General features: G+C 33.6%; 1 protein-coding gene across 17 annotated transcripts in view; it reads left to right on the top strand.

Moving 5' to 3' along the window:
- Window positions 1–24,979, top strand: part of LOC114052102 (SUN domain-containing protein 1-like) — a 62,847-nt gene that overhangs the window by 35,670 nt on the left and 2,198 nt on the right. For 6 of the 17 annotated variants that reach the window (XM_027874549.1, XM_027874550.1, XM_027874552.1 and 3 more), the window contains exons 7-21: window positions 9–206; window positions 773–856; window positions 1,171–1,281; window positions 2,700–2,798; window positions 3,329–3,422; window positions 5,087–5,145; window positions 5,317–5,462; window positions 6,478–6,564; window positions 12,201–12,244; window positions 13,031–13,166; window positions 17,463–17,726; window positions 18,323–18,407; window positions 20,245–20,360; window positions 22,138–22,305; window positions 23,844–23,936. In XM_027874549.1, the coding sequence (XP_027730350.1) occupies window positions 9–206; window positions 773–856; window positions 1,171–1,281; window positions 2,700–2,798; window positions 3,329–3,422; window positions 5,087–5,145; window positions 5,317–5,462; window positions 6,478–6,564; window positions 12,201–12,244; window positions 13,031–13,166; window positions 17,463–17,726; window positions 18,323–18,407; window positions 20,245–20,360; window positions 22,138–22,305; window positions 23,844–23,936 (1,784 nt within the window). The remainder of the gene's footprint in view (window positions 1–8; window positions 207–772; window positions 857–1,170; window positions 1,282–2,699; window positions 2,799–3,328; window positions 3,423–5,086; window positions 5,146–5,316; window positions 5,463–6,477; window positions 6,565–12,200; window positions 12,245–13,030; window positions 13,167–17,462; window positions 17,727–18,322; window positions 18,408–20,244; window positions 20,361–22,137; window positions 22,306–23,843; window positions 23,937–24,979) is intronic. The other 11 variants (XM_027874553.1, XM_027874556.1, XM_027874562.1 and 8 more) reach the window with 11 other exon arrangements.

Raw genomic sequence — 24,979 nt, 5'->3', positions numbered from 1 at the left:
TTTAATAGGAGGTGCATCTCTCTACATGAATAGAATTTCACGTCTGGCCAAACACACAGCGGCATCATTTTCATCACTCTTAGTTCAACTTTTTCAAGTTGTTTTAATGAAGTTGGGTTACGAATCAGAGAATTACAAATTAAAAAATTATGAATCTAAAGATTGTGAATCAAAAAGTTGTAAGACGAAAAGCCATGAATCAAAAGGTATTTAACAAATTTTCTTCTTTTCCCACCAAACAGTGCTTTAGAGGTGGAGAAAACAACTGTACTTTTTCTTATGGCTTTTCATCTATATTTTCTTCTCCTTCAGTCAGTACTATCTTCTTGTGGCTGTTTTTTCTGAGCTTACTGATAGTAGTTTATCTTATCTTTAAAGCTGAAAATTGACTGTTGCTTAAACAATTGTATCAAAATGTACTGCTATAATCTTTCTTTTTCAACATTATTATTCCTTGATTCATTTTACCTTTTTAAAACAAAGGTAATCTATTAAATTGATTGATTTTTGGTTCAGGACTTCTGTGCTGTATTTATAAATTTTTTTTAAACAAGATTTTCTTTTATTGCTGCTGGTTTGGGGAATTCAGTTTGCCAGTCAGTACTTTTTTTTTAATCTTTCAGTAATAAAACCTCACCAGCATTCACTTGTATTAGGTAGAGCTTCAGATATCCATTTCAAACTATCTTATTGCACTGGCTTCATGTAAAGCTAGAAGAATTTGGACTTGAGAGAGATGAATTTTTCTAAGCCTGTTTTGCATATATTGCAGCTCATTCGAATTACTGTGGGTGTGTGAATGTAAAAGAGTTTCTCAGAGAGGATGGTCACCTCAGTGTAAATGGTGAATCACTGTGTAAGTATGGCTTTATCATATGTGTGAAAACTTAGTCTTTGGCTCAGTTCTGCACAGGTTATAATTTTTTAGTGGCCTGATTAAATTACATGAGTGACACATGCCCTATATCCAGAGCTAATATCCATTATTGGTTAAGAGACCTACTGTTTAAATACTTAAATTATAGAAACAACTGCCAGATTTCACTTAACTGATTATTTTTTTGTTTTTTATAAATTGCTATTTTGACATGACTGGACACAGGTCTATTGATTGACTAACTTACTTATTAATTTGTTAAATTAATGCTTAATTGTTACCACAACCAACAGGTGATGACTGTAAGGGGAAGAAACATCTTGAAACATATACAACAACCCACTTGCAATCTTCAAGGTCAAAAAGGGTAGCAAGGACCATTTGGCACACCTTTTCTCACACAGGTTGACTCTTGCACCTTTTTTGTTTGTTTTTCTTTTTCATCATTATTTCACAAATGTTAATCATTCGTTGCTTTGTTTTTATAAAATCTTTTAAGGATTTTAAATAACAGTAACTCACTTTTCAATAGGTCTTTGAAGTTTGTAAAGCACTTTTCTCACAACCCCTCTGTGAGAGAAGTAATAAGTAGCTTCAGATCTAATAAAGCACAGTCAAAATAGAAACTTGAGCTAAAAATACAGATAAATTTGTAGGTTAACTGTCTAATTTATTTATGTAGTGCAGGTTTGATGGATAGAACTCAACTTTGTAGGGAGGTTTAAGTAAAACTAAGTTAATTATTCTTCTGAGATACAATATTATTTTACAGATAGCCATGTATTTCAGTTGCATAATAAAGAACATTTATGTTAAATACATTTTGCCTTATTTGAAAAAATTCAACACCACTTTGTCTTAATTGGTAATATTATAAAAGTCAACAAGGTGTTATTTCATGAAAGTATGTGATTTTCTGTTTATCTTTGATTCGTGTGTTTCATGGAGAAAGGGATAGTAACTTTTTCCCTGTAAGGCTGTAAAAGTTAGTTAAAATAAAATTGTTTTGTGAGTTATTGAATAAATGAACAATAATTGAACAGATGACTTCTTTATGTTTCAGTAAAAGTCAGTTATTACTGGAACCTTCTTATACTTTGAGTACAGAGATTTCAGGCAGTTAAAATTAACATGTATATAACATCAATGTCACTGTAAAAGAGAAACAGTAATTAAGGAATCTCCTAAGCAGCCACAAACTTTACATATGTGTCATTTTAATGTAAGGTTATTTATGTTGTGTTTTGATGATTTTTTTTTCTCCGTAGGGGAGAGGCCATGAAAAATTTAAAAAAAAATTCGGTTTAAAATTCTATATGTAAACATGATTTCCCCAAGAGTGTTATGCTGATTTTTTTTACAGCTTAATTTACCTTAGAGTGTTGCATTCTCCTTATCATAAAATTTGGTAGTACTGTTCTCAAACATAAAAGAAATCTCCAACAAAATTATTAGGAAACTTGGATTGTAGGAAATACTTGTTAAAGTGACTGTTACATTATAGACATTTTAGTTGGACAAGATAAGAAAAAAGTGTAGAATTGAAGAAAAATTATTCTAATTCATAACAAGTGCTTTTTCATATTGCTAGTCAATTTCAATGAATTTCTGTCTTCCCTGATTTATAAATAATTTTATTTTATTGAAAGCAAAGAAAATTCTTTGACTTAATAAAAATAGAGAATGGTAAAATTTAAAAACAAATTTATTAGTTTCATAAATTTGTCAAGTGGGAGAAGCTATTTTATTATGTATTTAGAGGATGGTATTCTGGTTACATTCTCTGTGTGTGCACTCTGCATACACCTTTTATCTGTTATAGGTTACTTTTTGATGCAAACACTGCAAGGGATTGGAGCTACAGGATGGTTTGTGTCCAAGAAGGTGTTATCGTTTCTTTGGTTGGCTATTGTTTCTCCAGGTGGTTATTTTTGGCTTTTTATGCTAGCATGATCCGAAAGGCTTTTGGCAAATTAAGTATTTTTCCTATGTGATCTGATGACTTTCATTTTTAGGTTCTCATTTTGACTTCTTGAAATAACATTTTTCAATCATTACTACCTAGAAGTGCTAACATCCTAAATTTCTAGTTGCATAAGTATTTGGTGTGTGTGTGTGGGAAAGATTTGAGATACCAAATTCATTGCTAGGAGCTTGATTTCAGTGTAATTGAAGTGCATGAATTTAATGCTTTAAATAAATGTTTCTTCCTTTGCATCTTGTCTTGTGCATCTATGACTTATGTTGCTCTGTGGTTTTACTCTTAACCACTGCTATATGACTTAGTCCTATTGTGGTGCATGTAAAAATCCTGTTCACAGATTTCTTTGATCATCTACTTTGAAAATAGTCAAAGTAATTTATTTGTTGTGGTTGCTTGTTGCTTGGTTGTTACCACTTAGAGGCTTTGATTTCCTCAGAACAGTTCTACTTTTTACGTTTTATTTTTAGGGAAGGCAGCCTCTGGAGTATTCTGGTGGCTAGGAACTGGATGGTACCAATTTGTTACTTTGATTTCTTGGTTAAATGTGTTCCTACTTACAAGGTAAGAAAATCTTTCCTCTAACATCAATTTTAAGTTTCAAAAGTGGGGGACCGTTTTGTTATTAAAATTCACTCACTTTAATTGTTGGTTAGCAATCATGGTTTGGTAAAAAGTATTAGAGCAATCAAAATCAGGTTACTCATATTGGAATCTCATAGAATAGGGAATAAGTCAGGTCATTTTTGGACTTTATTCACGGAAGTTTTAATCAGTCAGGCACTTCTTTTCTAATACTCTGCAATTGAGTATGCAGTATCTTACATATAGTAACGAGTCTGTTGATTGGTGTCTTGGACAACCAAGGCAGCATTAGAGTAATGTCAGAAATATAGGAACGTGTCAAATACATAGAGGAGAAGGATTTAGAACAAATCACTAGTGTACACAGAATTCCAGTTATCAAAAATGTATTATCTCAGAAACTTTAATGAAACTGAAGATTTGTGCAGGTAAATGTTCATTCACTCCTCTATGTCTTTTCTCATCCTTATATAGTTGATGTCATGAGTAGTTGGTGAACTTAGGCAGATACTAGTCTACGATAATAATAATTACTACAACATTAGAAATCTATACTTATCACTGCTGTATTCATAGATTATGTTTTATGAAATTTTATGAAAGTTTATGAAATTGAGCAAATGGATAGAAATCATGTACCTTTAAGAAACAGCAGTGTTTTTTAAGAGCAAAGGTGTTTTACATAAAATGCTTAGAAGGAAAATTAGTGTGGTGAATATTATTATTATATCCCCCCCCAAATCTCTTCTCTCTTCCTAACTTTTGCTCCCAATCAGTGTCATCTTCTACTCTTTTCTCAAGTCTCCCATATCCCTTTTGTTGCCAAGTCCTTTCTGTTTTACCTTTTTAATATCTCTTGTGTGTTCCCCCTTCCCTCCTTTACCACCACCAGCCTGGTACAAGGAGGGTATAATCACCTCAAGCTTGGACTATAGCAATAGCCTTCTGGTTGACCTCCCTCCCTCAAGTCTCCCCCTACTCCAGGCCATCCTCCACTCAGCTATGGAAATGATCTTTGCAGAACCATGTCATTCCCTCATTCAGTAAATTCTCTAGTGGCACCCTGTTACATTTAGGGGTAAATATAAAATCCTCTGGGTTTTAAAACTCTTTATGACATGGCCCCTTCATATCTTTCTAGCCTTCTTACCTCTCCCATCTACGTATTCTTCAGTCAGTGACACTGGCCTCTTTGCTGTTTTCTTGCACAAGATACTCCATTTCTCAACTCCATGTGTTTTCTCTGGCTGTCCACCATACCTGGAATCCCTTCCTTCCTCACCTGCACCAACTGGCTTCCATGGATTTCTTCTAATCTCAATTAAAATTCCACCTCCTCAGGAAGCCTTTCTTTATCTTATTTTTAGTGCTTTCCTTCTGAGATCATTTCCAATTTATCTGTTACAGAAAGATACAGGTACACACACACACACACACACACACACACACACACACCCATATCTTATTTGTTCATTTCTCATTCAAATGTGAACTTCTTGAGGGTAGGGGCTGCTTTTACTTTTCCTTGTATCATAAGAACTTAACAGAGTGCCTCGCAACTAATAAGTATTTAATAAATGCTTGTTGATATATTTTTCACCTCCTATTTGTTGCAAGTTAAGCATTTTCATTTTTATTTCCAGGTGCCTTCCAAAAATCTGCAAGTTGCTACTGCTAATTATCCCACTTTTACTTTTGCTAGGTATGTGAAGTTCGTTTTCATTTTATATTGATTACTTATGTTTATTTTAATTGATAATTCATGTTTAATTTTTAAAGATATTTTCCCTTAATTTTCTAGTTAAATATAATCTCTTGTATCCTTTCTTGAAATTAATTTTTTTTAACTTTTCGATTTTTATTTTTCTCTAAGGGATAGGCCTTTATTTATGGAACATGGAAAGTTTCCTTTCACTCTTGCCTATATTTAATTGGACAAACATACACAGAACACAGAGGGTAGATGAGTCCAGATACTTCTTTAAGCCTGATTCTTCTCATGTTAATCAGCCTACAGAGGTAAATTGTTTGAATACTTTCTTAGATGACTGGCTCATTGTTTTATGCCACACAGTAAATTAGTCAAGTTGTTGGCCAATAATGAGGTTCAGTGTGGGGGGAGCACTGTTTTTTGAATTTATTGATAAAATTTTCAAATAAAGAAGCTTTGTACCTTCATGCATGTTTTAAAAGAGTTCCAACAGTGTTGACCTTCCCACTCTTGCCCCCATTATTTAGCTCATGTTTGATTTAATTAGCAATTGATATCATCATTTTATTGGAGAAAGTTCCCTAAAATATTTTGTAGACAGCCTTTTAAAAAACCTCTATTTGCTAGGGTTTTAACAATGGATTTTCCTATTTGAACTATTTTTCAATATTTTACCATGCCAGAGAAAGGACAGGTGAATAAGAATTCTTTGATTTTGTCTAAGATCCTTTTTGGTTTGGACTATTTTTTTTTAAAGGAAATTAGTTATTAGCCTGTAAAACGACTTCAGCATTGTCTTTGGATTTGAAATCACCTGGAAGTAGTACCGTAAAAGTACTTACAGTTGTATGTTGGTAATATTTGTAGCAATACTCTGAACAGCCAAGTGTTTTTAAGAAACAGACTGGGTGATAGAGTAGGAAATTTTCTTCTTTCGTTTTTCACTATGACAGATCTATTCATTTATTTTTCCAGTTCTGTCAGAGACCTGCTCAGCAGCCCAGACTATGATTTATGGTATTTTCTGCCATTGCAGCAGAAATTATAGGATTTTTTTATTGATATTATTTTTAAAAAGATTAGAAGAGAATCCATTTCTGATTTTTAGTTTAGCATAGGTTGCTTTTACTTTTAATTTGGATATGTAACTTCCTATAGAATAATCTCTCTAAATAGACATTATTAAAATGTATATTAAATTATTTTCTTCAAGTTTGGTATGATAAATTGTGGCCAAATGAAGTTAGCAGTTGAAAAGTGTTATGTGTTTTGAGATCACTTGCTTTAAATTTCCATTCAACATGTTTGTTTTTTATTTTTAAGATGGATTTTATGGCTTTCCAACAAGAAAATGAATTCCGTATATTGAAGCTTGAAGATCTTCTTGGAAAATTGTCTGAAAAGGACAAGGTACTTAGTTTTTCCATTCTAACTTTAGCATAAGTTATTTTAGTGTAAGCATAAGTCTATTTTTCATCTTTTAGAATGATAGCCAATAATCAACTTCAGGTAAAAGAATTTTTTAAAATTTCTTGGTAATTATTCAAAGAATTTTGAAGTTTTTTTGTTGTTGAACCTTTTATATTGTCCTTATGAAGGAATCTTTGTGAAAAACCCTTGAGAGTGACTTGGGGGTTACTGGTTTTCATGCTTAGTAAGCAATTTTTCCTATTCTTGTTTCTGGATTCTCTTTAGTTTCAGTTAATCAAGTATAATTTTTGAGTTCATACTATGTATCTAGATACTGTGGGATACAAAAAGAAGTACAAGACTAGGTATCTGTCCACATGGTTCCAGTGCCAGCACTAATAAATGAAACTTTTAGTACTCTGTAGTTAGTTTTTTCATTATAATACCAGAGGTTGTCTTCTGCATGAGCTCTGTCCTGTCATCATTCAACAAATATTCAACAAAGATTTATTAAATACCTACTCTGTGTAGGGAACTATGTATTAGAAGTACACCTATGCCACTCCAACTCTAAAAACAAATTGTGGAGTAGCTAGGTGACACAATGGATAGAGCACTGGCCCTGGATTCAGGAGGACCTGAGTTCAAATCCGGCCTCGGACACATAACACTTACTAGCTGTGCGACCCTAGGCAAGTCACTTAACCCAATTGCCTAGCCCCACCCCTCCAAAAAAAAAACACCCATAAAACAACAAAAAAAAGAACCAAATCAAATTCCAAGTTTGGAAATGGGAGAGCATTTATAGTATATCACTAGCCATGCTCACATATCTTATAATTGACTCTCATGAAACATGTATGGACATGAAATTTTCTTTTCCATATTATCCATGTCCAAAAAGAAAAAGAAAAGATAGAGAAGAAAATATTCTTTAATCTGCATCTTGAGTCTATCAGTTCTCTCTCTGGAGGTGGATAACATGTTTCACCATGAGTCCTTTGGAATTATGATTGGTGATTGTATTGACTAGAGTTCGTAAGTCTTTCAAATTTGATTATCTTTAAACAACTGTTAAATTTAAAGCTGTTACTATGTAGATTGCTCTCCTGGTTCTGCTTATTTCACTTTGCATCAGTTCAGAAAATTCTTCCTAGGTTTTTCTGAAACTATCCCTGGCATTATTTCCTTTTTTAAAAAAAAAATGAATTTTATTTTAAGTTCCAGATTCTCTCCCTCCCCCAAACTCTCTCTCACCCAATGAGCAGGCAAGAAATAAAGAACTCATTGCAATATGAAGTCATATAAAACAAATTTCTTCATTAGCCATGTTCTGTAAAAAAGAAAAAGAAAAAAAATAACACTATCAGTAGTTCTCTGTCTGGAGATAGATAGCATTTTTCATCATAAGTCCTTTAGAATTATGGTGCGTCATTGTGGTCAGAGTTGCTAAGTCTTTCATAGTCAATCATCTTTACAATATCGCTGTTACTATGTAGATTGTTCTCCTTGTTCTGCTCACTTCACTTTGCATTAGTTTATAAAGTTTTATAGGTTTTTCCGAAACTGTCCCTTTCATTATTTCTTATAGCACAATAGTGTTCCATTATATGCATATACTCTCACTTGTTTATTCATTCCCCAATCGATGGGCATTTTCTCAGTTTGTAATTCTTTGATACCACAAAAAAAATTTTTTTACATATATGAGTTTTTTTCTTCTTTGATCTCTTTGGGAGTGTAAGCCTAAAAGTAGTATTGTTGGATCAGAGAGTATGTATGGTTTAATAGCTTTTGGGGCATAGTTCCAATTTGCTTTCCAGATTGATTAGACTAGTTCACAGTTCCACCAACAGTGCGTTATCATATCTATTTTCCCATATCTATAATCCCCTCCAGGATTATCATTTTCCTTTTTTGTCATCTTAACCAATCTAATTGGAGTGAGATGGTACCTCAGAGTTGTCTTAATTTGCATTTCTCTGATAATTAGTGATTTAGAATTTTTTTTCCTATGACTAATGATTGCTTGAAAACTGAAAACTATCTATTCATATCCTTTGACCTTTTATCAATTGGGGAATGGCTATTATTCTTATAAATTTGACTGAGTTCCCTATATATTTTGGAAATGAGACTTTTATCGGAAAACTTGCTGCACAGGTTTTGTCCCAATTTCTCGTTTTTAATTATAGCTGCATTGGTTTTATTTATACAACAACTTTTAATTTTGTGTTATCAAAATGACTTATTTTGCTTCCTATGAACCTTTCTATCACTTGTTTCATCATGAACTCTTCCTCTATCCATAGATCTGCCAGGTAATTTCTTACATGCTCCACTAATTTGCTTATGATAGCACTCTTTATGTCTAAATCATGTAGCTATTTTGAGCTTCTCTTTGGTATATGGTATATGGCATGGGATGTTGGTCTGTGCCTTATTTCTGCCAGACTACTTTCCAATTTTCCCCAAAATTTTTGTCAACGAGTTCTTGCCCCAACTGCTATGATCATTGGGTTTATCAAACATTAGGGTACTGTGCTCATTGGCTTCTATATATGGTATATCTTGTCTGTTCTATTGATCAACCTCTTTACTACCTACTTTACTACTTACTAGTTTTACCTACTGCCAAATTGCTTTGATGATTATAGCTTTGTGGTGTAGTTTGAGATCTGATACTGCTTATCCCCCTTCTCATTTTTTCCCATTGATTCTCTTGATAGTTTGGACCTTTTCTTTCTCCAAATAAATTTTGTTGTGATATTTTTTCCAGCTGTATAAAGTAATTGATAATTAGATTAGTATGGCAATGAATAAGTAAATTAATTTAGGTAGTATTGTCATTTTTTATTGTATTGACTTGGCCTACTGTAAACTATTTAATATTTCTCCAATTATTTTGATCTTTATTTGTGTGAAGAGTGTTTTGTAATTGTGTTCATATATTCCTGTATGTTGTGTCAGGTAGACTTCCAAGTATTTTATGCTGTCTGTGGTAATTTTAAATGATATTTCTCTATCTCTTTCTGCTGGTTTGTTTTTTTTTTGTTTGCTTTTGTTTTGCAATATGCAGAAGTACTGGTAATTTGTGTGGGTTTATTTTACTGTCCTGCAACTTTGTTAAAGTTTTTAATAGTTTGTTAGTTTTTTAGTTGACTCTCTAAGGTTTTCTAAGTAAACCATCAGATCATCTGCAGAGAACAATAGTTTTGTTTCCTCATTGCCTATGCTTATTCCTTCAAAATCTTTTTCTTATCTTATTGCTACAGTTAGCATTTCTAGTACAGTATTGAATAGTAATGGTGATAATGGGCTTCCCTGCTTTCCCCTCCTCCCCCCATCTTATTAGAAATAATTCTAGCTTATCTCCATTACAGATAATGCTTGCTTTTGGTTTTAGATAGATACTATTTATCCTAAGAAAAGCTCCATTTATTTCTATGCTCTCTAGGGTTTTTTTTTCCTTTTAACAGGAATGGCTATTATATTTTGACAAAAGCTTTTTTAATATCTGTTGAAAGAATAATATGATTTTTGTTGTTAATATAGTCAGTTTTATTTATAGTTTTCCTAATATTAAACCAGCCCTGCATTCCTAGTATAAATCCTGTTTGGACATTCTGTATGATCTTTGTGATACATTGCTGTAATTTTAAAATTTTTGCATCTATATTCATTAGGGAAATTGGCCTATAGTTTTCTTTTTCTGTTCTGACTGTCCTTGGTTTAGGTATCAAGACCATATTTCTGTAGAAGGAATTTGGTAGGATTCCTTTATTTTTTTCAAACATTTTATGTAGTCCTGAGGTTAATTATTCTTTAAATGTTTGGTAGAATATGCTTGTAAATACACCTGGTCCTAAGGAGTTTGTTTATAGCTTGTTCAATCTTTTTTTCTAAGATAGAGTTATTTAAGTATTCTATTTCCTTTTCTGTTAATCTTGGTAATTTATATTTTTGTAAACTTTTATCCATTTCATCAAGACTGTCAGTTTTATTGACATTTGTTTGGGCACATTAATTCCTAATAATTGCTTTTATTTCATTTGGTTGTCAATTCAGCTTTTTCATTTTTGATACTGGTATTTCATTTTCTTTTTTAAAATCAAATTGGCCAGTGATTTATCAATTTTATTGTTTTTTTTTCCCCCAAACTCCAGCTCCTATTTTCATTTCAATGGTTATTCAGTTTTTTTGCTTTTAATTTTATTATCTTATTCTTTCATTTTCAGGATTTCTATTCTGATGTTTAATTGAGAATTTTCAATTTGCTAGTTTTATGATTTTTTAAAATTGTATGGCCAATTTGTTGATCTGTTCTTTCTCTTTTTTCTTGATATATGAGCTCAGAAATATAAATTTTCTCCTAAGTCCTACTTTGGCAATATCCCACAAATTTTGGTATGCTGTGTCATTGTTATTATTGATAATCTTTAAATGTGGGAAGGAAATGAGAGGTATATCAATACATTTTCTCCATTTTCTGTAATAATCGCTACTTTTCATCTGCTGGGTTAAGTAGTTTTTTAGGCATTTTAAACAACTTAATAAATTCCTGTATATGTCTTTGCAACATTGTCTAAAAGAAATGTCAACTGATATTTAAAATAAGTTTTTGGAGAGCAATGGCCATTTCATTTTTGTCTTGGTATCCTCAGTGGTTAGCACAGTGCCTGGTGCATAAGTGCTTAATAGGGGCAAGCTAGGTGGCGCAGTGGATAGAGCACCGGCCCTGACGTCAGGAGGACCTGAGTTCAAATCCGGCCTCAGGCCAAACACTTGACACTTACTAGCTGTGTGACCCTGGGCAAGTCAACCCCAATTGCCTTAACAAATAATAATAATAATAATAATTATAAGTGCTTAATAAATTTATATTGATCTGTTGATATGTTTTTCAAAAGGTGTTACAACTACAGTGGATTCCATTTCCAACTCAGTTAATCTGCTAACATCATCTTGTTGGCTACATTGTATTAGATTTTAAATATATAAAGTGATAAGACCAGTGTCCTTAAGTCACACACCAAAATATGGTAGTCTGTAATTAAAGGAGAAGCTTCTTCTAAATGATAGGTCATAAGAGTTGATCAGATCCTTAGATCTCAAGAATCAAGGAATTGGGAGAGATTCTTATTCCATCTTCTGTTTATCCTCATAGTCTCACTTTTTCAGTTATGATTGTAGATTTAATCTCAAAGTCACAGTATTAAGCCTTATCATAGTTTAAAGGAAAATTTCACCATGATCTAAGATATCCAACTATGTGGGGTGGACATGGTCAGTTAAGGACCAAATTATTCACTAATAAGTAATGCTGACTCTTTAAAGATAAAAGTATGATTCTTTTCTCTTTCCCACTCTTTGACTTATCCTAGTGGCTACTTTTTAAAGATTGTGATAATAAATTCAATCAGATTATTTCCATCTTTGGTTGAAGTGGTTTTATTTCAACAATTGAGGAAAAGAGGCAAATGGTTTTTCCATTATAGATTTCCTGTGGATGAAACCTTACTAGAACTTAGCCTACTTTGGTAAATGTATCTTCCCAAATTAGCTAATACATACTTAAAATGTTAAAAGACAAATGTGTACATTCTCTATTTAGTTATTGTTTTTATATTTTTCAGCTTATCCAGGAAGAATTAGATCAGACCAAGTCAAGAATAATTAGGTATGAATATTTTTTAATATATTTTGATTCTTAGGTACTTTTTCCTACTTTACAGAAATTGGTGATTGCAGAAGGATTATTATTTGTGTCAGGCATGATTTTAATTGAGGTCATGACGTGCTTTATGTGATCAGAGCACACCTCAGTCCCACTTTGGATGATACCCAACAAGGCACTGAGCTTTGGGGCAATTTTTTCGTTGATACTGCCTAAGGCTTCTGTTGGTGGAATGTCTTCAGAGTTTTTTGGATTTCTGTGAACAGAAAGTAGGATTAATCACAAGTACATTAGAAAATTACAAAATAAAGATCTTAACTCACTCTATAGCAACTTTATAAGTCTATCAGACCTGTTTTAATAAAGATGGAGAGGCTTGATCTAAGAGAAAGGGAAAGAGAAAAAGAAAGGGAGAGAGAAGGAGAAATAGAGGAGGGAGGGAGAGGGAGAGAGAGAGCCTCAGATCTTCAGACTGTAGGTAGAATTATGAATTCCCAGAATATAGCTGTGTCCACCCTGTAAGTACTCAAAAATTCTGTATTTTTATTGTCCCTTCTGTTTAATTTAGCAGTAACAATTGAGGTTTTTTTTTTCTTTTAAGAACATTGTCATTGCACATATTTATAGTAGTTTTCATTTGTGGACAAGATGTTCAGTTTTCATAATGTGATCTTTTTTTGTAAGATGTGTTACATCCTCATAGTCTTTATTTTTAATGGCTTAATTTATTTTTGGTATTTAATGTGGTTTTGGAGTAAATTTATCTTTCTTCTCCATTTGGTTTACTAGTGGAGTTGATGAACGACAACATCTTCTGTCCAGAGTTAAGCATCTAGAACTGGAACTGGGTCATCTGAAATCAGAATTATTAACTTGGCAAGACTTGAAGACTAGCTGTGAGAAAGTAGAGACAATGCACGAAAAAGTAAACATTTGGTTATTGACATATTTTATGATCTGAGATATTAAGTGTGTATTAATATTTCTTAAGTTCATGAAATGAAGTTCTTTGTTAATTATTATTGTGTATATAGTTTTTGATATATTATTGAAAACTTCTAAATGGATTAATAGATTTAATGGTGGAAAGAACCTGAGAGATTATCTAGTCGAATACTGTTATTGAGCCCCAGAAAGATGAAGTGATTTGCTTTAAAATCATATATCTAGTAAAAGGCAGAGCTGGGCTTTGAAATGAAGTATTATGACTTCAAATTCATTTCTGTTTGTACATGCTGTATTTTATAATTGCAAACTTTTCTCTTTTGTCAACATCAGTAGTATTAAGGTTAGGGTATGTCTTGTAAAATATAAACAGGTGGAATTTTTTTTCCCCAAGCTTTTGAACATATTGACTTATTAAGCCATGGTTGCCAATAGCATAACAAATTGGGACTGGACCTCTTCAGCTTAGCACTGGACCCCATAATACAGGGGGACATTGATTTTTATGCATTAAAAGAAAACAATTAACAGAATATAAACCAGGATAGAAGATTAGTTCATCTGATTTCTAATTGGTAGAAAGATTAGGGACTTTCCAAGTTGGGAGTGAGAAAACAAACAGGTGCAATTGCCTGAATCAGAAAAAGAGGTATCCCATTCCCCAACAAGTATCTGTATTCAGAGGAGCAAGGAAATGGTAAATGACTGACCAGTATGGGGCCAGTTTTCAGATAAGACATATGGGTCGCTTGTGATATATTTGTGAAAAAACTCTTTGGATCAATCTTTGGATCTGACTGGGTTTCTGGTCAACATAACTTAGGTCCTTAGTTAAGGCTTTCTAAGCAGTAGGTAGAAGTGGTCCGGCTTCCCAGCCAGACAGGGCTAGGTACAAACAATGCAATAAAGTTTTCTCACAATTCCCATAATTGAATAAAGTTTTCTCACAAGACAGAAATTGGACTAGATGCATGATTGAATAGAAAGGAAACTGATCTAGATCCAAAATTGAGTCACAAGATGGAGTCAGTATGATTCACACAATTCCCATAATTCTCTCAATGGTCCTTCTTTTGGAGAGAGAGAGAGAGAGAGAGAGAGAGGGAGAGAGAGGGAGAGAGAGAGAGAGAGAGAGAGGGAGAGAGAGAGAGAGAGAGAGAGTGTGTGTGTGTGTGTGTGTGTGTGTGTGTGTGTGTGTGTGTGTAGACACCTATCCATAGGTCCATGATTTCAAGCATTGGTCCCCGCTACAATACTATAAAAGATTCCATTGGTTTCAGGAAGGTCACTAAAGTATCCCTAGATCCCAGGTCTCCCTGGCCTTCTTTCCTTGTTCTGTCTTCTACAGGGAGTCCGCAACTCCTGGAGTGACCCTTACTTCAAATTCTGTCTCCTCCTGTTTTCCTCAGAAAAGAATTTCCTGTACTATGTAAGAGATAACTTTCAGAAATATTGAGATGGCAAGGTACTCTGAAAATAATCAGTATCAAATTTTTGGTTATATCATTTCAAAAGTTAAATTTGATTCCAGAATGCCAGCTAACAATTATTCAAGCAAAATATCTGTTAGCCAATTCATTTTAGATTTTATTAACCGTTATAAGTTTATTGCAAATAGGTTTTATGGTGGAAGTTGAAGACTTTATGGAAACAGTGTATCATCTTTGGATTTTTCCTTTCACTTCAACATATGTATTAGACAGTTGCTATATCGAGTACACTAGTGATATGAAGATTGTTAAGACACAATCCTATAACATAAATTGATGTTGAGGTTAGGGAGAGAGTGTAGACATATGCAAAGTACTGATACAAGAAGAAATGGGATAGGTTCAAAGCCTAGGCAAAGTGTTGTGAGAAATTTCTGGTGGCAGAAATACTTTTAGCTGGAGTTGGGGGTGGGGAGTTAGTCAACAAGCATTTATTAAGCCCTGCTTCACTTATATGTATATACCATATACATATATATGACATATGTGACATACATATACTTATGTACACACTGTGGTATAAATATGTGCATGTGTGGTGCATATATGCCATGTGTATCGAATATGCACATGTATATATGTGTATGTGGCATGTAATTTATGCTGCACTGTGTGCTAAGTACTAGAGATACAAAGAAAGTCAAAAGGAAATCCCTATTCTGAAGGAACTCGCAGTGTAGAGAGGTGAAAGTATTGGTGGAAAAGGCTTCATGGAGAAGGTGGCTCTGGAGATGGGGCTTCAGAGAAGGGAAGACTTCAATAGACAGGTGGGAAGAGTGGAATCTGTTGCAGACATGAAAGATGATAAGTGTTTGAAAAAAAAGAGTAGAGATGGCAGGAAGCAAGATGATTAGGGGATTGAGGAGTACTCTAGTTAGTCTGGAATAAAGATTACATGAAGAAGACTCTATATGTTAGAATGATATAAGGCTAGAAAGGTACTTTGGAGCCAGATTTTCAAGGGCCTTGAATGCTAGGTAAAGAGTTTACATTTAATTTCATAGAGGTAGCACTGAAAGTATTTTTGAATGAAGGAATAACCTGATCAGAATAGTACATTGGTAACATTCTTTAGACAGTATCATAGAAGGATAAGAGAAAGAGTTAGACTAGAGACAAGAAATTAAAGGAAGGCTATTACAATGGATTAAATAGGAAGAGAGAGGGCCTGAACTATTGTGAACAAAGGAGGAGTGTAAAGGTCATAGAGTAAGAAAACAATGAAAAAAATTAGCTATGACTTTAGAAGAAATAATGGCAATAAAACTATAAATGTGCAGAAAGGAAAAAAAAGATTGAAAAGGATGCAAAAAAATTATTAATTATCTTTATGTTAAAATGAAAATGGAAATACATGGGATTTTGTGCCTTATAGTTATAATCCATCTTACATTTATTTTTTGTACTTGTTAGTAATGTTACCAGTTTTTATAAGAAAAAATTGTTTTGTTTAAGAAAAAGGGAGGAGATGGATTTGAATGAGAGATTTTGAATGTAGAGTTTGACAGAACTTGGGAAATTTTTTGATGTAGGGAGTGAAGAATCTTACATTTGAAGTTTTGAGCCTGTGTCACTAGGAAGGTGGTATTGTAGTCGAGAGATAAAAACAAATAAGTTAGAAGGAATACATTGTTTTTTTGAGGAGAAACCATTTGATTTCAACATACTGAGTTTCAAGAAGGGTGGGACATCGAGAGTGGAATGTTTAGCATTAGGTTGGAAATATAGTATAGATGTGCATGGGAATAAAAGGGGAAATAGGGTAAGGTGGAGCTATAGATTTGGCAGCCATCTTCATGGACTGATAGGTGATGTTAAGTTATATAGAATCAGATGAAATCACCGAGTTAAAGAATGTAGAGACAGGCAGAGGAGAGGACCATGGGCAAAATCTTGGGGGATACCAACATTGAGGAAGAACTAGAAAAAGAGACAAGAACAGTCATCAAAAAAGTAAGAATAAGAATCTAATGTGTTTCTGATTGTAAATACTGTATTTCCATCAACTTAGATGCCACTCTTTCAGAAAACCCAGTATGTGTAAATTCGTATTCACAGCATATGAACTAAGAGGTTGTTTGTTATTGACTTACTTCATGGAAAGGTTATCGTAGAGTTCCTTTAATGAATTCCTAAAGTACATGTATAATATGAATTATATTTATGTAAATAGAATTACACAGACCTTTCCAGAACTACATTTGTTGTATAAAACATAGTATATCTTTTTTTTTTCCCTAAGAAACTCAAAACATTTCATTTCTTAATATTTTATTTCTGGAAATAATTTCCTCTTTGGTAAATTTCCATACTGAATACTCCTATCAGCTTTGAATTCTTTTGAAGAAATCATTCAGATTCTTTTTGCTGCATTTCTATTTAGGACAACTAAAATGAGAGGCATCTTGACATAGAAAAAGCACGGAATTTAGAATCAGAAAATCAGATACCAAATCCTGGCTCTGCCACTGACCACATATGTGATCTTGGCAAAATTACTTAATTTCTGGGCTTCAGTTTCCACATCTGCGAAATGAGGAGGTTGGACAATAAGATTCTAATATGTATACTAGCTTTTGATCTTAAGGCTTGATATATTCCTCTGTATTTCCACCTACCCAAATGTTATTACAGTTTTTTTTCCCTGTTGCTATTTATTTTTCTGCTTTCCCAGGAGAACTTTTAAGTGTAGGAGGAAAAACTATTTTTCATAATTGCTTTGGTGATTTTAAATGAACAGGTGAATTAAATTCACAAATCCCTTGCACTATTTTTTTTTTAACTAGGTAGATACTCAAATCCGAGAAACTATCAAACTTATGTTTTCTGATGATCAGCAAGATGGTTCTCTTGAATGGCTGCTACAGTGGCTTTCTTCCAAATTTGTAAGCAAAGGTGACTTGCAGATTTTATTACAAGATTTAGAACTGCAAATTCTAAGGAATGTTACACTCCATATGTCCATGACAAAACAGATTCCAACTTCTGAGGCATTGGTAAATGCTGACAGCCTGGGGATTTCTGGCATAACAGAAGCGGTAGGTAAAAAGGTAATTTTAAATGTTAAAAAGCTATATGATGAAGTGGATTGTCTTTGTCTTAAGAAAGTTCTTAAAGAATAGCGTATCAGCTATTCTTACCAAATCATTTGGTTCCTAAGTGTAAGGAGAGCATTTTGAAAAAAGCTCTTTTTTTTCTGAGTGAGGTGCTGTTTACCTATGTGGCCCCCACTTGTTTTTTTAATTATATGCACATCTCTCAATAGTATAGTGAAGCTAACTATGTTTTCATGACAGTCACATTTTGAGGCCTTTTCTTGGTGTAAATAAGGTCACCTAAAGATCTACTCTTAATATTTAACAATGAAGAAACCAGTTCTCTGCATTTTCAGAAATATCCAGTCTGTTGATTTCTTTTATTTAGCTATACATATTTGATAAAAGCAAGTACTTCTGCTCAAAATGGGCAGGAAGGTGGGTTAATCTGTAGCAATGGACGTTTTAAAAAGAGAATCACCTAAACATTTTTAAATGCACAGAAGTTAAGATAATTATTCTTTATTTGTGTCTTGTTTAAAGGAATTCCCAAACTAAAAAACCAAAATGTTTCTTTCTTATTTTCCGTTTTTATTCCCATGAACATCTAGCAAGCACGTATTATTGTTAATAATGCTCTGAAGCTGTATTCCCAGGACAAAACAGGGATGGTAGACTTTGCTTTAGAATCTGGAGGTAAGTAAAATCATGTTCACATCAAAAATTGATATTTTATTCTGTGCTAAGATCAAAAGTTGCTTGATTTGTCCTTGAAATGATGAAAAACTCACCTAATGTTTTAAGAAAAGTTATGGAATAATGAATTTTCATGCAGCTTTAAATTCAGGAATTCATGTATCAGATTTTCTTAAAGAATGGCAAATTATAAGGTTTTTTTGAAGTTATAATTATAAGTTTGCTGCCACAATCAGAAAACCATTACCACAAAAATTCATTGTACCATAATAATGTCTAAGTTTGGCTGATGTTGTATTGTTGACCTATTGCATCTAAATTTTCTTATTAGACCACTAGTCTAATAAATGGCCCAGGCATGTTTCATTTGGTGCATAGAGCAGTAGTACTATCTCACTATGAAATTCAGTACCAAAAAACCCCATGTTGTTTATTATAATGGGACTTGATCTTGTTCTTTGATGACATATTGATGTTGATAATAACTGACATTTATATAGCCCTTTAAAGTTTACAAAGCATTTTATGTATACTATTTCATTTGATCCTCACAACAAACCTATGAGGTAAGCAGTACAAATATTATTACACATATATCCATATATTCCTCAAATAATAAGCATCTGCTATGTTCATGAGACCAGTGCCTATCACAGTATCTGGCACATAGTAGGTGCTTAATAAATTGGAAAAAAAAAAACAACTTGAACATGTTAGGAACAAAGAAGCATGAAACACAATACATATCATTAAAAACTTAAAATTTCAGTGGCAAAATAAGACAAAATATGGTGAAATACATGTTAAAAGGCAAATATAAGTAAAGTAAAATATAACTGGAAAATGAGCTGTATGTTGGTAGTAGGAATTTAGATGAGGCAAAGTTAATTGTAGACTGGTATATTTATTATTGTAGGTTGTTGTTAGAAAAGCTTTTCTGAAATAGGTGAAACTTGAAACTTTAGAGGCTCTGTAAGGTTGTGTGACCATGAAACAAGTCACTTAACTGCTAAGTAAGAGGAGAGATTCAATGCCCTGATCTCTCTTGACTCCCAATCTAGTACTAATTTCACTAAACCACTTTGCCTCTTTCCCCAAAAACTGCCTTGTAAATTAAATTCTATGATACCTTGAGTGATTTGTTGAAGTAAAAATATGAGGTAGAAATTAGGAAGAAAGTAGTAGAAAACTTTATACAGCTCTTAATATATTGCAAATGATATAGTAAATAAACATTTGTGATTAGTTACTGTTTCTCTAACAGATTTATGTATGTATACATATTTATATATGCATTTATGTCTATACTCTGTAAATATATTGATAGTTGACTAAAGTTGTTGTCTATTATTTCTATAAGAGGTTGAAGATCACAGTGTGCATCGGATTCAGAGCTGAAAGACCAGGGACCTAAGAGATCAGCTAGTTAAAATTCTTCTCATTTTATTGATTTGAAATTGGAGGAAGGGCCAGGATTCAAGGCAAATCTTTTCAATCCAGTGCTCTGTGTTTATACCATATTACACAAAATCATACTTAACTTAGGTCATTTGGGCATACAACATTCCTTAGACTAGTTTTGTCCCAGTTAATTCAAAGTAATGAAATGTTTACTGAGTTAAAATAATTTTAAGGTAAGTGCTTATTTTCATTCAAATCTTACAGTATTAATGTTGAACCTTTAAAATTGTAAATACTTCTACAGTTGGTGGTCTTAGATAAATTTTCAGAGATTTGAGAAAAGTTTACTTGAAAAAAGGATTTTCCAAGACCAGTATTTTAAATTTCTTAACAATGGTCAAATATGATACTGAAACAAAATGACTTTGTTTTTAAGGTGGTAGCATTCTGAGTACTCGCTGTTCTGAAACATATGAAACCAAAACTGCATTAATTAGTGTGTTTGGAATTCCTCTGTGGTACCATTCACAGTCTCCCCGGATTGTCATTCAGGTGAGTGAATTTTGTCTAAAATACATTATTGTTTTCTGTAGTCGTGTTCCAGCTTAGATATCCAAATACAATTAAAGTAAAATGTCAACCAGGGTACTTTTCACACAGATGAATTGACATATTTTCAAGAGTTAAACTAAACCTTAAATAAATAGGTGTGAGTTGGAGACTTGTACATTAGAACTAAACATAAAGATCCTTTCCATGAGATATTTTTTGTTTGATAGCACTGTCCAATTGAGTGGGTAATTTCCAATACAATTTTAGGGAGGTAACCTTGGGTAAAAAAGTTTTGTCCTTATTAGGATGTGCCACCTATTTATACATTATTTTAGGAGGTTTGTTATGTCAACTAATTTTGAAAAGTCTGACAGAAGATGTTAACTTGTTAAATATATTCATTTTGCTGTAATACTGAATACATTCCAGTATATAATTGAATGGCTTCTAGTGTGTGAGTCAATCTTATCTCCCTACAGTTCTCCTAGCCACTCCATGGCTCCCATGATATTTTCTTACTGGTTGGGAGCCCACTATACAAGTACTGCTCCTTCATGGCCCCCAAATAGAATGATGCTTTTGTATACAAGCATACTCCATAGCTGAATTGTGATTAGCCTATCTCTGTGCTGTGGCTCAAATTCATTGCTCCATTCCATTGGCTTCCTGTTGTCTCCAGGATAAAATACAAACTTCTTTGTTTTTTAAAGCCTTTCACAACTTGACTACTTGCTACTTTCCTAGCCTAATTATATATGTTTACTCCTTTTCCTACACTATATGGTCCAGTGAAACTGGCCTTATTATTACACACACACACATACACACACACACACCCCTCATCTCCCATTTTTATGCTTTCTGCATAGGTGGCATAGTTGATTGAGTGCCAGGCCTGGAGTCAGGAAGACCTGAGTTCAAAAACTTTGTCTGAATTCAGATATTTACTAAGTGTGTCACCCTGGGCAAGTCATTTTAACCCTATTGGCCTGAGGTTGCTGGTTTTTCAAAAGGAAATAGAGAAGTATGTGAGACCAGGCAATATAGTAATTATAACATAATGCTATAATATTGCCAGTTACTTTTTTTCATCTATTTTTATAAAAATTATAAAAGCTACCAAAAATGTTGTAGTTACAAGAACCTCACGGTCCATCTAGTCCAACCCTCCTTTTACAGATGAGGAAGAGGAGGCACAGGGGGGGGCAGTGACCTGCATAGAGGTAGTGAGCATTCGAGGTGGGGTTTTTTACTCCTGTCCTCTGGCTCCAAGAGGCCATGCTTGTTTGCCCTGCACCATGCTGCACTACTAATTGATTACATTACTAATGGGTCACCGTTTTGAAGTTTTCAATACTGTATTTGCATAAGAAAGTCATGGTTTTTGCAATTTACTTTTAATTTATAGCTATTTACCAAAATTGAATGTCTTAAATGTTAGAAAATATTTGATTTTCCCATCTGCTACTTTTTTTGACTCTATTAAGTATACTGTGTTGACATTAACGTGGAATTTTTTTTTTTAATTTGCTCATTTACCTTGAGGCAGCAAAGAAATAAAATGTAATCAGCAGTTAAAAATATCTTTTCAGTAAGTTAGCTGATTTTATATTTTTTTGCCAACATAAAGTTCTAATACAATCCTGTTGTGTTAGCGTTTATACTGATCCTTTTGAATAGATGAGAAAGAATCCCACCTACATTTGATAGATTGCAGTATTTTATGAATTGTAAAAATTGTTTTAAAATCATAAATTGTCAGTATTTTTTTCCCTAGCCTGACATATATCCAGGGAATTGCTGGGCATTTAAAGGATCTCAAGGTTACCTTGTTGTGAGATTATCAATGATGATCTATCCAACAGCTTTTACAATAGAACATATACCAAAGACACTTTCACCAGCAGGCAACATCACTAGTGCTCCTAAAGATTTCTCAATATATGTAAGTATATTTCTTTGTTAATGTTTATAGATAAAATAGGAGTTTCTGTATAGAAAGTTTACACATAACAAAAGCTGGAGAAATTGAAAGTCAGCTAAGCAGCATTTAACTTAGAAATAAATTGTTTCTTATTTGGAACTTAGAGGATATTTTCCTATAGAAATAGTGTTTGATAAACCTATGCCACCCACAAAGACTATTAACCCACAATGTGGTGGATGTATACATAGTAGTCTTGTACTATAGCACCTAGCCATTTCATTTAACAATGTTTTCAAGGGAAAATGAATTGGGAGTACCAACTTGGGTTACCAGGAGCATATCTATAATAGTCTTAAAGAGTTTTTTGGTTTGCTTTTTGTTTTTGCTAGTAATAGCCAAGTTTAAAAATGTGTGTCTTATGTTCCCTTAATTTTTTCTTTTCTGATAGATATTATAGACAAAATTTGTAAGGAAGTACATAAGGTACATAAGGGACAAAACTAGTGTTCATCTACTTTTTAGAGAACAAGCAGATTCAGGTGTTCTGAACATACACCTGGGAACTTGGGGATAGAAGTGAGACTATAGCAGGGGTTCCTAACCTTTTTTGTGTCATGGACCTTTTTGACAGTCTGGTAAAGCCTGTGAGCCCCTTCTTGGAATAATGTTTTTAAATGCATAAAATTAAATACATAGGATGGATGACAAAGGAAATAAGCTTTATTGAAAGTTTTCAAAATAGTTTAAAAAACAAGTCCCAGGCTAAGAACCCCAGAACTCTAGGAAGAAGAGAATGGAGGGGTTTGGATAGGAGTCAGGAGTAGGGAGGTGTCCCCTCCCTAGGCCAAGCCTTAGTGGAGGGAGAAGCAGCTTCAGGGACTTTACTCTTCCCAGTTTCCTAAACCACCTCAGACTTTGCCCTGAACTGACCAGTAATGGGAGTTGGGAGGGAGTGGGGGTAAGTGGGAGGTAAGATAGAGGAAATGGTGACTCCTGTGGCCAAATTTACATTTAGTGGCCACTAGCAGGTTGAATTCTGACCCTCCTTCAACCTTTACTCCTTAACTCATATTTGAATAAAAGTAACTATAAATGTAAGAAACACTAGAATACTTTCACCAGAAAATAAAGTGTGTCAAAACTAAAAGGTGTTTGCTTCTTCTCCATATATGGTATGCTATAAAGATCAAATTACTCTGAGACTTTGATTAGATTGCAAAGTACTTTAGAGATCAATCATCTTGTCTAGATCCTTCATTTTACAACTAAGGAAACTTTGTCCCAGAGAAGTGAAGTGATATGCCCCAAATCACATGTTGATCTGAAATCTGGGATTTGAATCCAGGTCGTCAGATTCCTAATCCAGATATACCAATATTTCTGGCACTTGGGTAAACATGGGAAAAGTGTACCTGTCAGCTTCTGACCTCCTGAATAAGATAAGGCTTGTTGGCTAGTTATTTCTTGATTTTCTTTTTTATATAAACTTAATGTTTGAAAAAATTCTGGCCAACAGAGAGTGTTCTCATTTAACAACTCTTTCTTCTTGGTTATAGGGTTTAGACAGTGAATATCAAGAAGAAGGAATGCTTCTAGGACAGTTTGTTTATGATCAAGAAGGAGAGTCACTTCAGATATTTCAAGCAATGGTAAGGGCCTCCATGCATAGATAATTTAGATGTGTTATAGATAAGTTTCCTAAAGCTTAAAACTGCACTAAGACTTTCAGGACACCCCATATATATGCCAAGTGTAGCTGAATTTTAGGTTTTCATGTATATACACATATTCACAAAATAAGGACATTTGTCTGTTTCTAAACACCAGCCCCAGCAAGTAGCCTGGTGTTTTGCCATTGAGAAATAAATGTATTTGGAACTTTCCACTTTGAAAAGACTATATTTTAGTGCATGTTGGTGAAGTACCCTGAAATGATTAGATTGATACTATAAGCAAGGCTGTGACTAATAACCAAGTTGTTATAAGTGGCTTTATTTTCACTGTTATTTTGTTGGAAATCGGGAGTATTGTACCAATGCATACTGGTATCTGCTCTGCAACTTGTAGCTTTAGACGTTTACAGGAAGGTCACTGAGAGTGTAAGTGGTTTGCCCCCAGGATCACACAGCCAGGATGTGTCAAGTAGTAACTTGGGTTTTTCCTGACACTGAAACCAGCTCTCTGTCCTCTGGGCCAGAGACTTCAAACACAAAGCCAGGGGGGCAGTTAAGTGGCACGGTGGATAGAACACTGGCCCTGAAGTCAGGAGGACCTGAGTTCAAATCCGGCCTGTGACACTTGACACTTCCTGTGTGACCCTGGGCAAGTCACTTAACCCCACTGCCTAGCAAAAAAACCCCAAAAAACAAAACAAATACAAGGCCAACAACACTCCTGAGTGGGACTGACCAAATTTAAATGTAATTGTGAAATATTTAACTAAATAAATAAAAGTACAATTAAACTTAAATATCATTTACATTTTAAAACTAAATCAGGATGCATGCGGCCCACAGGTATCCTTAGGTATGCATCAGTAGCTGCAGTGTATTTTAAGAGTTTAGCACCACAGATCTATGCCATACTGCTGTTAAGTATTTTATTTAGATTATTAACTCAGTTGAGAGACAGTTCACTTTTTAAATATAAAAAATAAATTCTGACTTGGCTGAAAGAAATGAATCATAGCATT

Source organism: Vombatus ursinus, unplaced genomic scaffold (genome assembly GCF_900497805.2).
Source record: "Vombatus ursinus unplaced genomic scaffold, bare-nosed wombat genome assembly UNPS02014807.1, whole genome shotgun sequence".
NCBI classification, from domain to species: Eukaryota; Metazoa; Chordata; class Mammalia; order Diprotodontia; family Vombatidae; genus Vombatus; species Vombatus ursinus.
The sequence above is the reverse complement of the archived record's forward strand: the minus strand, read 5'-3'. Positions and strand labels throughout refer to the sequence as shown.